General features: G+C 40.1%; 1 protein-coding gene across 2 annotated transcripts in view; it reads right to left on the bottom strand.

Moving 5' to 3' along the window:
* ADGRA3 (adhesion G protein-coupled receptor A3) overlaps positions 1 to 15,820 on the bottom strand; it is a 125,582-nt gene that overhangs the window by 90,115 nt on the left and 19,647 nt on the right. For both annotated transcript variants that reach the window (XM_065907347.1, XM_065907346.1), the window contains exon 2: positions 1,162 to 1,233. In XM_065907347.1, coding sequence (XP_065763419.1) covers positions 1,162 to 1,233 — 72 coding nt within the window. The remainder of the gene's footprint in view (positions 1 to 1,161; positions 1,234 to 15,820) is intronic.

Genomic DNA, 15,820 nt, shown 5'->3' on the forward strand with positions numbered 1-15,820 from the left:
ATTAAGCACTACTGTGTAAAGATCATTTTATAGGTGTGCATGTGCACACATATGTGTGTATACACGATTATATGCACGCATGCACACATGAATGCACTGCATAAATATGTAAACGCATATATTACATAGGTAAATGTAAACGCATTGCTATATATGTATATGTAAATGAGTAGAGGGGAGTTGGAAGGCCCTAATATAACCTAATTTAAAGACATTTGATCTCAGTGAAAGGAATAGAGACATATCCAAAAAGACAAAGAATTTTAGACGCTATGTGCTTAAATAACACATTTGAGATGAAAGCAATAAAGTCCCGTGGGAATCAGTTGTGGGAGAAGACACCCAGTGAAATGGTCAAGGAAAGGCCACACGGGAATAGAGCAAGGGAAGAAATGAGAACTAAGAAAATGAGGAAAGTCTGTATCCAACAGAAACGGAGATGGTCACTGTGTGACCGGCTCCCTGCTGCATCTGAAACGTTATCTGAAGGGTAGGAGTAATAGGGAACTGGGAACATGATCCCAGAGTAGCATTCAGCACACAAGCAAATTAAAGATCCACTGTGCAAAATCACCAAGGCAAAAAATAAGCGATACCTGTCACACATCTGGTCAGAAGCAAAACTAGACCTAACTGTCAGGCAAAACAAAAGGATCATATTCAAAGACAGCTGAATAAAATATTAAGTTAATGCAAAAGTACTTCCCCTTGGATGAGGTTTTTTTAATTCTACTGAACTAACTTAAAAGGTACACACATTTCATGACAAAATTTCAAAACAGCATTAAGGCTTTAAAAGCCACAGGTCATCCAACCATGCTGCACAGGCCCGTCTTGTAAGCAAAGTTATATCCACACTGATTTATGTATGCACTGTCCACGGCTGCTTTCTCCAGACAGTGGCATAACTGGGTCACAGTGACAGAGACCATACGGCCCACAAAGCCTAAATTATTTAATATCTGGCCCTTACCAAAAGCTTGTCCTCCTCTGCTTTAATGTATTGCTTTTTAAAATTCAATTCTGAAAAAAAAAATTCTGAGATGTTTCATAATTGGGAAAACAATTTTATTTTGAAAAGTTGATAGCTTAGTAACAGACTTATATTGGAAATGTAGTAAACAAAATACCAATAAGAGATGATAATAAAAGAATACTCACAATCTTTCAAGGAGACTTAACCCAGAAAATGAGCCATTCTTCAGCTCGGATATTTTATTGTTACTCAGAATCCTAAAAATGACAAAAAAAAAAAAAAAAAGGTAAGTTGTCTAATATATGTACATCATCAATATCAAAGTAATTTAGCTTGTTACGTTTAACTATAGGTTAAGTTTAACTATAAGTTATAGTTATAAGTTTAACTATAGTCTAAGAAGTCACTTATTACTCAAAAGAATTTTTGAGATGCCTGAAAAAATGGAAGCTTCCTTCTCTTTGAGAAACAACCCAAAATAGCTAATTTGCACATCTTGTCACATCTTAAATTGTTCTTGTCACCCTAAATCAAGACATTTGAAATAAAAAGTCAACATAAAATAGCTCTAAGTCCAATGTAAGAATAAAGAATGTCATACACATTTACAAAATTAATTTATATAAACTGAATATCTACTTAAAAACTGGAAACAATATAAAAAGAGCGCTACCAAGTACTGACTTGAAAAGAAATACAGGGCTTCCCTGGTGGCTGACTGGTAAAGAATCGGTCTGCCAACGCAGGGGACACTTGCTGGCTTGTTCCCTAATCGAGGAAAAGCTCGCATGCGGTGGAGCAGCTCAGCCTATGAGCCACAACTCCTGAGCCTACACGTGCCCGAGAGCCCGGGCCGCCCAAGAGCAGCCGCCGCGATGAGAAGCCCACACACCGCATCCGGAGGAGCCCCTGCTCACTGCAGCTACAGAAGAGCCTGCACAGAAAGACCCGGCACAGCCAGTAACAGATGAGTAAATAAATAAAACCATTTTAAAAAGAGAAATACAGCATCTTCTAGATGCCATTTCAATAATACTGAATATTATTGGCAACTTAACTATGTACAGACCTGTATGTGTGAAAATATTATACTTTTTGCACACATGCACAGACACAGGTAGCTGTACTGCAATACTACAACTCATGGATTAGGATGATGTTCTTTAAAAAATTGGAAACAAAAAAATGATTTAAAAGAAGTCCTGGTCGAGCCACCACCATGGCGCAACTTGCCTAAGTGCAGACCATGTGCACGTGGTCTTTCTTTGTAACGATGCTCCTTTTGCATCTAGGATGCCAAAAAGGAATTTCCACATAGAATGGGAAAATGTTAAAGCTACCTTACTTGGGGGAGTGGAAACAACGAGATAAAGTAAATGAAAAAAACAGCCTTAGAAGAGTTAAATTAATGGCTCAAGACCATACTAGGAAATGGCCGAGCTGGAACGGGAACCCTGGTACACTTCACTCCAAACCCCCTGTTCTTCAATATACACCACCAGTGCTGGTCAAGAGACACCCTTACTGGCATTTCAGGCAGAAAACTCTCCATCCCACAACTTCAGGGGCAGACCCTTCACACTGGGTACAGGCTGAGGGCTGCCCCCATCCAGAATGGGCAACACTGTACCTACAAATGTTAACAGCACATCCCCGGGTCAAAAGGTTTCGGGCACTCGTTTTCATTTTTTTTACTCTCATCTTTCTTTAAAACAAGAGTCCATTATGTATAAGAAAGGAAGCAAAAAGAAACAGCCATTTGACTGATTTTCTTTAGCTTGAAGTTAAAAACAAAAAATAGCTAATGCAGATTAACATTTCACAGTATTTCTGTGATAAAGTCAAGCTTATGTGTGCTTGAAGCCCAGCTCTACCATGTTCAATTACACTGGTCATGAGCAAGTCACTCCATTTCTCTGTAATACAATTCCTCATTTATAATTGGGAAGAATAGTATCTATTGATACTTCACATAATTCTAGAAAGAAAGCAGAAAACACCTAACACACTCAATGAGTATAATGTTTCAGATTCTATTTCCTTGGTTCTAAGACACACATCTTCCCTCATTTTACTGTTTCTGAAGTCAAAATGTATCTGGCAATCAAAGCATATCACTATGTAATATTTCCCCTCTCCTCCAACCTGTTACTAAAGCATGGATAAGGCCTGAACCACTGGAACCAAGAAAAACATGGTGATCAAGAACATGCCAATTAAAACATCATTTTCTCTAATCAAAGCTACAAAAGGACTTTAAGCAAAGTAGTAGGCATGGGCAAAAGTAAACATGGACTTGGACTTGGACAAGGCCACAAAGGTCACTGTAACAGCATTTCTCCGGCAGTCCACACCCAAGAGCTACCAACCTTGCCTTCCTAAACAGGCAGGGGTCCTGGGCTAACAAGTCACCAAATCTAACAAGAAATATATTCAATGATCTAATTTAAGCATGATTTATACCAAAGAGTTCAGCTTTTTTAAGAGGGGGAATTAAACAAATGATGGTATACCAAACAACAAAATTGTGCACATCCATTAAAAAATGATCCTTTTAAAGGAAACCTGATAAAAAGGAAAATGCTTATAATCAGTTAAAAAGCAAAGAACAAAACTGACACTATTGACTGGAATGAATATAATATAGAGACAAAAAAGACTTGGAAGAAATATATCACAATGATTACTATCTTGATGATGAGGCTCCTACTTCTCTCTCAGTCTTTATACTCTTGCAGTATTTTGAAATAGCTAGAATGACTCTTCTCTTTGAAACAGACTTTGATGATAAACCTAAGAATCTTAATTACCAAGTATAGCTTGAAACTGAGCTAATTTTGAGTTTAGAAATAAACATTGAAGTAAGGAATATTTTATTTCTGCTGAGATTAAAAGCTCACATTTCATTATTTACATTCAAAAAAGGTTTATGTAGTGACTGCAACTTAAGAGGCAGTAAAAGCAGTGCAAAGAACAATGTGGTTGGTATCTCAAGCTTTTGAGACCTCACCAGTAATAAATGACTCAGTCTCTGACAAGTCACTTCACTTTTCTACGCAGACCTCACTCTTCTACGTAGACTTCACTTTTCTAGGTAGTTTCATCATTTTTAAGACAGAAAAGATCAGGCAAGAATGATCCCCAAGCACTTTCTAACTTCTTTTAATTTTTTATAATTATTTATGTTGTAACGAGCAAAGATGAAGAAGTTGATGGTAACTGAGAATTTACAAGCAATGAACCAAAAGTAAGGAAATAAAGGAAAACTACACAAAGCTACCAAGCTCAGTGCCACCACTATGCTGTTTCTGAATGAAGAATAAAACCTACACACAGAAGTAGCTTGGGAAAAACTGCCAGGATGGGGACTGAATTACTCTCAGTGAGATCGGGTATTGCTTCAGCAAAAGGCCTGTCATTTGCTCAGTCATAAAGGCTTTAGTACGATAAATGACCGACTTTATTGACAAGAGTAAAAGGGAAGATATTTTATCACACTTAAAAAGTTATAACTGTAACCTTAAAAATACAGTTTACAACCTCATGTTAATATATTCAGTCTACATATTATTTGATGTGTTTAAGGATTTTTGCAAGAAAACAGGATCGGTGTGAATAAATCTACTCTGCAGACAGTTTTTATATTCAATTTTGAGACAGAGGGACTGTGGAACTAGCAAGTGCATAATATCATGTATCATTATAAACCTAAAACCTATTCATAATCAATATTTTTGCTGACACCTTTGAAATTTCAAACTTTCTAGGAGGTAACTAAATGAAAAATGTAAAACTTGACCAGAGTTATAAAGCTTATATATACTCATTTCTGTTCTATACTAATGATGTTACCACCACATGATCTACATACAGACAACACTCAGGAATGTTTTTATGGATTCATGCCTCTGGAATTCAAACACAAGAAGAGTTTGATGTCCACTGGTACCATTTAACCCAGAAACAAGTTAGTTTGCTGGGTAATTTATGCCTGAAACATGAAAAAAGGAATAAGACAAAATGTAGACTTTTTTTTTCAATCAAAAGGTTATGGAGCAGCAAGAAATAAAAATTCAGCCTTACAAGTTCTCAGTTGCATGCTATTTCAACTCCCAGAATGAAATGCTGTTCACAGCATCCACATTCTATATGGCAGAAGACAGCAGAATCATTTTCCTTTTGAGAGGAACTGAAAATGTATTTCAAGAAATATTCAGAGCAAACATTAGGAATATAACTCTTAAAGTCAATATAATTTCCTGAAAGAAAAAAAAAAAGATAGTCAAAAAAAGATAAATAAGGAAAAAAAAAAGATAAACAGGGTCATTAGAGTGGGTTGAATGGTGTTCCTCAAAAACATATGAAACTGTGAGTCATTCAGTGGAGTCTGGGTCTTTGTCACTCCATGGTCTGTAGCCCACCCGACTCCTCTGTCCACGGAATTCTCGAGGCAAGAATACTGGAGTGGGTTGCCCATTCCCTTCTCCAGGGGATCCTCCCAACCCAGGGATCAAATCCGGGTCTCCTGCATTGCAGGCAGACTCTTTACATTCTGAATCACCAGGGAGACTCCAAAAAGGTATACCAAGAACTTGTGAATGCTACCTTAATTAGAAAAAAGGTATCTGCAATGAAGTTAAGGGTTTCAAGATAAGACCGTCCTGGATTAGGCTGGGCTCTAAACAGAGTAACAAGTGTCCCAGAAGAGAAAGAAAAGAGGACTCAGAGGGGCATGTGGAAACAAGGGCAGCCTCAAGAAAGAGGAAAAAGAAAATGGAAGGTAGGCAGATATACCTAAAATACAGGCATAATAATCAAAGATTTTCCAAATCTAAGGAAAAGTGCAAATAAAACTATTTTCTTAAATGTAGTGTATTTTTAAAGCTTATTTTTTTACTTTTTAAAATCCACAGCAATGTAAAAAGATACATATTTACAACCACTATCAAAGACAAAGGACTAATTTCCCAAATACTTAAAGAGCTCTTTAAAAAAAAATCCCCAATAGAAAATCTAGCAAAGGCCGACAGATAGTTCAAAGAAAGTAAACACTGGTGGATCATAGCCACATGAAGGGATACACAGCCTTAATTACAAAAGAAATGCAGCTTACTAACACAGGACGCCATAAATCACTTATCAGAACGGGGGAAAATGTGGTAACACATTTGGACTCAGAGGGGAACAGCCACTTATTTAGCTATAAATTAGGACAAGCACTATGGAGGGCAAATGCACAAATGCATATATAATACGTGATCCATTAATTCCCCGTCTGGAAATTTACCCAAAAGACATACTTTGTGGCTGTTGTTTAGTCAGTAAGTCATGACTGACACTTTTGACACTGTAGGCGACCCGCCAGGCACCTCTGTCCTTGGGATTTCCCAAGCAAGAATACTAGAGTGGATTGCCATTTCCTTCTCCAAAAGACATAGCTGCACATGTACAAAATACAGTACACGTTAAATATTATATAATTATATATTTAGATGAGAAAATTCTTCATTGCTCTATTGTTTATAAAAGCTAAGTACTGAATATTTAAGTTGGTCCCAGGAACATGGGATTGGTTTAAGTCATCCATTGGATACCACGCAGAATGGAGGTGGGGGGCATGGAGAGGGTGGCAAGGAAGCTTTTAGCTATTCGCACAGATCAGTCATACTGAGGACTGACGGCATGTTTTAAATATTAAACGGCTCCACCCCTTGACATTTTTGCTTTGCTAAAATAATAATACAAATTGATTTTCTACTAGATTTATCATGTAGAAGAGCACCTGTTATTGCTACATCTTTATCAAGTCCAAGAAAAACAGACAATATGGCTAGGCTACGCTTCTGAGTCACTGACTTACACCACCGGCACACCGCCTAAGCCTTTGGGGCCACCTGTGATAAGCTAAAATCAGAAACGTTAACTCCTCAAAAGTGAATGTTTAGTCCTTTGCTTCATTTATCCCATCAATGAAAACTGGTTATTTCCCCTGTTCTCTTGGGGGCAGCCAAATACAACCCACCACCTGTTTTCTTGACAACCCATGGGCTCTAAGAATGGTTTTTTATGTTTTTTAATGGCTGAACAAGAAAACCAAAAGAATAATACTTTATGATACATGAAAAAAATCTATGAAATCCAAATTTCAGTGTTCTTAAAGTTTTATTGCAACACGACCATGCCCGTTTGTTCACATATTGTCTATGGCAGCTTTGATGCTATGACAGCAGATTTAAGCAGTGCTGAAGGAGACTGGCCAGGAAAGTCTAAAATATTTACTGTCTGGCCTGTTACAGAAAAAGTCTGCCAGCTCCTGCCTCAGCTTACTCTCTGTTTTCAGGCAAACGAAAATCAAATGCTAATTTCTAAATTAATTCTTCCTACCAAGTAAGAATAAGAGTGTCTACTGGATTTCCAAACTCTCCATCAATCTGAAAAATCTTTATTTTTAAATCACATTTAATTCTGCAAGGCATCAGCCATTACACACATTCTGCCCCACATGTTATCAGTCTGTTCATCAGTGCACCCTTTTGTTAACTGGATGCACTCATTCATTCCTGCAGAAAAAATTCTGGGTGGTCAAAAAATGTTTTGTCCTCACTCTGTCACATTATCTTGTTTTAACAGCACTTCTCATTATCTGAAATTACTCTGCTCAGATATTGGTCTATTTATATGTCTCCCATGACAAGGTAAAATCCATAAAGCACAGGGGATCTTTCTCAACTTGACTGTCACCACATCCCCACAAAAAAGATCATAATGGTGAACACTGGAGACAGTCTACCTTGCAGCCATTCTTTTCTATGTGGATACACACTCATTCATTCCTCACAAGAACACTATGAAACAGGCACTATTGTTTTTTCAAAGACAGTAACAACAGAAAATTTGCAAGCTGGGCAACTTGCGCAGATTCATATTCAGACCAAGTAGCAGACTGAAGAGGCAAACAGTGCCTGATACATTAGAGACTCGTGGGGCTAAGGGAGGTACAGTACTAAGATCTCCCTTCCGGACCGACCCTGTGCGGAAGAGCAGGCAATTGATCACTTCCAGCTGCAACTGTCCAGAAGATCCGCCTCAGTTCCAAGCAGAGGCCACCCACTTTGCAGGCAATGCCAGTCCAGGACCGAGCGCCGCAGTGATAAGCAGGTTCTCCATCCCTGGTCAGTACAGACTCCCCAGCGGTTCTGCTCTGCACCAGAGCTTCCGGCCGAGCCGGCCAAAACTTTCCCATAGCTGCAGGGAGTCTGCACCACCCAATCATCCTTTCTTCCCTCTTCTTTCACAGGTTCTAGACTTGCATCCCAATCCAGAGGCTTTCCATAACTTCTGCTTCATCTCCTTCTTCCCCGACCTCCCGAGTTAGTTCCCGGAGTTATTCTTCTAACCCCATTCCGGCATGTGCTTCCCAGAGGACCCAACTGACAAGACACCCACAATATCTGTTCGGTAAATGAGGGAAATAAAATTATGGCTGGTTTTAACTTTCTGTGTTCAAAGACCCCTCTATAAGGAATTAATGATACAGCATCTACAATATCCAAGCACCTAGTCATACAGATGAGACACAAATTTCAGTCCCATGCTCATTCCTTCTTCTCTGAGACCTACTGAAAAAAGTTTGGAGGTGGCGGGGCCAGGAATAAAAAAAAAAAAAAATCTACCAGAATATGCCTAATTTCTTCTTTTGTGTGCATGTGTGTTCAGTTGCGTCTGACTCTTTGCAACCCAACGCAGACTCCTCTGCTCATGGGATTTCCCAGGCAAGAATAATGGAGTGGGTTACCATGCTCCCCCTCCAGGGGAACCTGCCAACGCAGGGATTGAAACCACATCTCCTGCGTGTCAGGAGGATTCTTCACCACTGAGCCACCTGGGAAGCCCCTTCCTCTTTTCATATTGCAGTAAAAGTTGTCTTAATATACTTTTCCCCACATTTTAACCCTTCTAAAATTAGGACCATCTTAAAATGGAAATCAAAAGAAATGTCCAGCTGCTAGAAAAAGGAATAAGTTATCAGTTGCTGTCCCTACTGGCAAATACACAAACTGTGGCTGAATGTGAAGTCTGAATCCTTAATGACGGCTTAATGTTGATACATTAAGGTTTCACCACGATACAGCACTGAAATAAAAAGTCATATAATGGGAGACTGCATATTATATGACAGTCAGCATAATTAAAAGCAGCAGAAATGTTAAATCTCCCAGAATTTAACATTTAGGAGAGGCTGGTGGGATTCATTCATGTGTCATGAAGAACGATCACTCAAGCAGCTCACATCTCTCATAAGCTGCCAGCTAATTTATAAGGGAAGCAGTTAAACTTCAATGAAACATGATTCAATGGAGGTGGAGGAAGTTGGTTAAATTAACCAAATAAAAAGTACAAATAAAACCCTAATATTCTTTACAAACAGCCAAATCATACTGCCAAGTCTAAAGATGCAAAAGAAAAAGTCAAGATCATTTTTATAAAAAGCTCAGTAGTTTACAATACATGCACCATGCTGTCCAATATCTTAAAGTACATTTATCATTTATACACAGAAAAGGGGACTGATATGGGGGGGTAAAATATTATTAATAGTCAAAACTGGCAAATCTGTGTATAAAATATAAGGGTTCTGCCCATTATTCTTACTCTTTCAACTTTCATGTTTGAAATTATTTTGAAAGAACAGTATAAAAAGTTTTGTATTAAAATGACACTATGCATGACAAGAATGGTCAAGTGATTCAGAAGATCTCTAAATGAGATGGCTGGGTGTCCACTTCAGTACTGAAGAAGTGGTATTTCATGGTGTGGGGAAAAAACAGACATTTTTGAGAAATTAGCTCCCTTAGAAAAAAGCTGTTTGGAAACAGGCATCTGACTGTTGATGGCATCTTAGCAGCAAATATTGGCTGCTTTTTCTTCTCCATCTGTTCCTCAAGTTGGTTGGATACAGGCTCTCGTAGACCCATCCTTCACATCTCTCAATTCTTCTTTATAATTCTTAAACCTTCTGCTTTGAATTTTAGAAGAAATCCTCGGTTCAGTTTTCCAGACCACTAATTTTCTCAGTCTGATGTGGTTCCTATTTTAATCTCGAGCCCATGTGCCACCCCCAGCCGCCACAGTCTAACATTACAACCTCAGGGTTAACATCTCCAATCGCCTCCTTTTCTCAACAACTCCTTTCCCTCAACAGCTGTTGATTTCCGGATTTGTCCTTCTCTTGGATCTGAGACTAGGAATTAGTAATTTCCTGTATTAACTTCTCCTTGATCATCCTACTGATTTCCTCTCGCATGCCTGATGACCCATGGTTGCTTGTTCATCTTTACGAATGGGGGTCTGGACCAATGCAGATTCCCTGCTGCAGACGGTTTCTTGAGCACATATGAAAATAATGGGGAATAAGCAGGAAAGGGAGCTGAGCAAAAAGCGTTCATCTCAAGGCACAAAGTCTAATAATCCTTGAAAGGTAGGGACACAAACCTGGGGTCCTCAATGACAAAAACTTCAACTTCTGGCTACAGTCACCTACTGGTATTCTGCCTGGACAAATCTCCCAGCTTATTGAGAACTCCACTAAAGGGCTTTGCTGCAGAGGCGAACCCTACCACCAAGCCCGCTGAGTCAAACTCAACGAGAGCTGGTTCAGGGCTATTCATTCCTGGCCATCACTCTCCTCACCACTTCTGCTGCCGCTCCCTGGAGTTTCAATTCTTGGGAATCTTCCAGGATCCTGTGAAGAAAAATTCATTTGCGTAGTTACTCCCTCTTCTGTCTCTATTGGGTTATAAGTTCCCACGCCGTGTAGTTTCACCATCAATCTGATCCCATCTGTTTTATTTATTCCACTGCATCCTCAGTGCACCCGGAGCACTGCAGCACCTTTCTCAGTTTTCAGCCCCATTACTTATGGGCCTGCTCATATTTTCATGTTTCTTCTGTCGTTTCCAACAGAATTTTGGAAGGAAAGGAGAAAAAGTAAACAAGTGTGGTTCAATGGATATCCACTGAGGGGGTTGTAAAAGAGTCATTTCCTAAGAGGGGAGGGCTCCCTTCCTCTCCTGCATCCTCTCTCGACGCTACATGACTGGGGTCAGGCTTCCTGTCTGGCCCATCCCGGCCCCGCACACAGGGAGGCTAGCCTTTCCCTTTATGTTGCCAAAACCCACAGAAAAATCTCAACCACCTTTCACTTAGCAGAACGATGACGTTTAATCACAAGGGTACCTGCTTAAAACAATGCCTCATCCGTCCACCAAAGGTAAAGCTCCAGGTGCCCGTAAAACAGTCAGGAGTCGCTGAGGAAACCCATCCGTGAGTGCCACAGCCATCTGGTTCAGCATCCAGCCGCCAAAGGCTGAACAAGGGTGGGGAGTCATATGGGGGAAGGGGGTGCCAGAGAGAAGCTGTAATTCTGTTCCCTGACCTGGCCACTAGTAAGAGACAAAAGCTCAACTGAACAACTTTAAAAGCCCTTGCTGGCTTTGTGCAGGCTTCCCTGGTGGCTCAGACGGTGAAGAATCCGCTTGCAGTGAGGTGCTATGCTTAGTCACTCAGTCCTATAAAACTCTGTGTGACCCCAGGGACTGCAGCCCGCCAGGCTCCTCTGTCCATGGGGATTCTCCAGGCAAGAATACTGGAGTGGGTTGCCATGCCCTCTTCCAAGGGACCTTCCCGACCCAGGAATCAAACCAGGGTCTCCTGCATTGCAGATGGATTCTTTCCCAGTTGGGATACCAGGCAAGCCCCTGCAGTGCAGGAGACCGAGATCTGATACCCTGAACAGGGATCAAACTTGCACCCCCTGCAATGAAAGCATGAAGTCTTAACCACTGGACTGGCAGGGAAGTCCCTGAATAATTTTTAAAAATTAAACAGCAAGTCAAAGATGTCACCAGCTAACGTATTATTATAGGGTCACAATGTAATTTATCACCAAACACTTGATGTTTATATTCACATTAATAATTACAGCAAGACAACAGGTGTTAACCCGGGCACATGGTCATCCTTAATAATCAAATGGTTCATTAAATAACCTTTCAAGTTTCCAGGCATTTCTATCAAAGATCTGACATTTTAAGGGCTGCTTTTTCTTATAATTATTTCACAATTTTTATTCAGTAGTTTTATAAATAAAAGGGTGATCTGGTGGTTCAGATGGTAAAAAATCTGCCTGCAAAACAGGAGACCTGAGTTTGACCACTGAGTCAGCAAGATCCCCTGGAGAAGGGAATTCTATCCACTTCAGTATTTTCGCCTGGAGAATTCCATGGACGGAGGAGGCTAGTGGGTTACAGTCGGTGGGGCTGCCAAGAGCAGACTGAGCAACTTAACACTTCCACTTTCTTCCACTTAATTCAGTAGTTTTATAAACAGGAAGGAAATCTATTTTTCTGTTTTTGCATTAAGCAGTAAGTTCGCATGTAATCAAATAGCATTTGGTTAATTAATAAAAACTAAAGGGTTTTTTTAATGCCACACTACTGATGAGCTATGGACAGAGGTTCGTGACATTGTATAGGAGACAGGGATGAAGACCATCCCCAAGAAAAAGAAATGCAAAAAAGCAAAATGGCTGTCTGAGGAGGCCTTACAAATAGTAGTGAAAAGAAGGGAAGTGAAAAGCAAAGGAGAAAAGGAAAGATATACCCATTTGAATGCAGAGTTCCAAAGAATAGCAAGGAGAGATAAGAAAGCCTTCCTCAGTGACCAGAGCAAAGAAATAGAGGAAAACAATAGAATGGGAAAGACTAAAGAACTCTTCAAGAAAATCAGAGATACCAAGGGAACATTTCATGCAAAGATGGAATTAATAAAGGACAGAAATGGTATGGACCTAACAGAAGCAGAAGATATTAAGAAGTGGCAAGAATACACAGAAAAACTGTACAAAAAAGATCTTCATGACCCAGATAATCACGATGGTATGATCACGCACCTAGAGCCAGACATCCGGGAATGTGAAATCAAGTGCTCCTTAGGAAGCATCACTATGAACAAAGCTAGTGGAGGTGATGGGATTCCAGTTGAGCTATTTCAAATCCTAAAAGATGATGCTGTGAAAGTGCTGCACTCAATATGCCAGCAAATTTGGAAAACTCTGCAATGGCCACAGGACTGGAAAAGGTCAGTTTTCATTACAATCCCAAAGAAAGGCAATGCCAAAGAATGCTCAAACTGCTGCACAATTGCACTCATCTCACACGCTCAAAATTCTCCAAGCCAGGCTTCAACAATATGTGAACAGTGAACCTCCAGATGTTCAAGCTGGTTTTAGAAAAGGCAGAGGGACCAGAGATCAAATTGCCAACATCCGCTGGATCATCAAGAAAGCAAGAGAGTTCCAGAAAAATGTCTATTTCTGCTTTATTGACTATGCCAAAGCCTTTGACTGTGCAGATCACCACAAACTGTGGGAAATTTTTAGAGATGGGAATACCAGACCACCTGACCTGCCTCTTGAGAAATCTGTATGCAGGTCAGGAAGCAACAGTTAGAACTAGACATGGAACAACAGATTGGCTCCAAATAGGGAAAGGAGTATGTTAAGGATGTATATTGTCACCCTGCTCATTTAAATTCTATGCAGAGTACATCATGAGAAACGCTGAGCTGGAAGAAGCACAAGCTGGAATCAAGATTGCCAGGAAAAATATCAATAACCTCAGATATGCAGATGACAAGACTCTTATGGCAGAAAGCAAAGAACTAAAGAGCCTCTTGATAAAAGTGAAAGAGGAGAGTGAAAAAGTTGGCTTGAAGCTCAATATTCAGAAAACTAAAATCATGGCATCTAGTCCCATCACTTCATGGCAAACAGATCAGGAAACAGTGGAAAGAGTGAGAGACTTTTTATTCTGGGGGGCTCCAAAATCACTGCAGATGGTGACTTCAGTCATGAAATTAAAAGACTCCTTGGAAGAAAAGTTATGACCAACCTAGATAGCATATTAAAAAGCAGAGACATTACTTTGCCAACAAAGGTCCATCTAGTCAGGGCTATGGTTTTTCCAGTAGTCATGTACGGATGTGAGAGTTGGACTATAAACAAGGCTCAGTGCCAAAGAATTGATGCCTCTGAACTGTGGTGGTGGGAGAAGACTCTTGAGAGTCCCTTGGACTGCAAGGAGATCCAACCAGTCCATCCTAAAGGAAATCAGTCCTGGGTGTTCATTGGAAGGACTGATGTTGAAGCTGAAACTCCAATACTTTGGCCACCTGATGTGAAGAGCTGACTCATTTGAAAAGACCCTGATGCTGGGAAAGATAGAAGGTGAGAGAAAGAGAAGACAGAGGATGAGATGGTTGGATGGCATCATCGACTTGATGGACATGAGTTTGGGTGGACTCCGGGAGTTGGTGCAGGACAGGGAGGCCTGGCATGCTGCAGTTCATGGGGTAGCAAAGAGTCAGACACGACTGAGTGACTGAACTGATTGTTTACAAAATGCCTGAAATGAAAAACTGCTTATTAAATAATACTTCATTTTACCTTAGGAACACATTATTTCAATGAGAAAAGGAAGCCTATTTTTCAAGGTGTCTTTAACATCATAAAGAATACTGGACGCTTAAATATTTATGAATACAATAAAAGCATGCTTATTTGGCATTTTAATCAAATAGAGAGCTTTCTCCTGGGACCAGAATGAGTTTCTTCTAGGATTTTGAGTCTGATTTTTAAGTTGAAATTCACAATGAACCTACTACGCATTAATCAAGTGTATTTGCACATCTATTGTGTGCTGGGAGTTACATTAAAGGACACAATAATAGGTCTCAAGGACTAATAATACAACACATTAATCTTGGTATAAAGTGCTACAAGAGGACTGTATGATTCAAAGAAAATACAGAGTTTAAATGTTGCAGAAACGCAAATGAATGAGGGAAACATTTCTGAACTTTGTTGTTAAATGAGGAGGAATTTAAAGTGCAGACAGGAAGGGGAAAATCCTTTTAAACAGAGATAACCTCTCTGTAATGTTTTCGTTTGCTGCATAACGAATTACCACAAACTTAGTGCTTTAAATCAACACCTATTAGCACACAGCTCTGCAGGTCAGAAGCTCAGGCTCAGAGCATGTGGGTCTTCTGCTCAGGGTGGGAGCTGGCTGCAGAGCACCTGGGTACCTATAGAAGGGATGCCCCTAAGTTAATGAATGGGGTGGAGGGAAGGAGGGAAATGAGTGCACACATCACCCGTGAAATATTCTTGCCAGAGTCATGCTTCAATCTGAGTAGGAAAAAAAGTGGTACCTTGTAATTTCCACTTCGCATTGTGAATTTGTGTTCCCTTCCTGTGAAGGTGTGCAAATGTCCTTTGACCACTATAACACACTGGTTGTTAAGTGTGAACTCTCAAGTCAGACTGCCTCAGCTCACAGGCTAGCTCCACCTCTTACTGCCCGGGTGACCTCAGGAAAATTAATGAGCTTCTATGCCTCCCCTGCTCAGGCACAGAAGCGAGATCACAATAATAATTACCTCATGAGGGAAGTATGAGAATCAACTAATACAACACAACCCTTAAAAACACTTAGGACAGGATCTGGCACACTCAACAAACATCACCGATTATTACTGGCCCATATTTCGAATGGATTATCTGTCTCTTCTCACTAATTTGCAGGAGGTTCTTAATACATGGGAACCAGCAATTTCCAATACGATCTTCCAAAAATTCTTAGGCAGCTGGCCCAAATGCTGGGTGCCAGTCTCTGTTAGAAGATACTTAGAGTTCGGAAACTATTACAAGGAGTGAAATCATTATTTCTGACAAGCATAGTGCTTACTGCTAAGCAAAGAATTGTCTAATTCTTTTGGTAAGAA

The sequence above is a fragment of the Muntiacus reevesi genome, chromosome 16 (genome assembly GCF_963930625.1).
Source record: "Muntiacus reevesi chromosome 16, mMunRee1.1, whole genome shotgun sequence".
NCBI classification, from domain to species: Eukaryota; Metazoa; Chordata; class Mammalia; order Artiodactyla; family Cervidae; genus Muntiacus; species Muntiacus reevesi.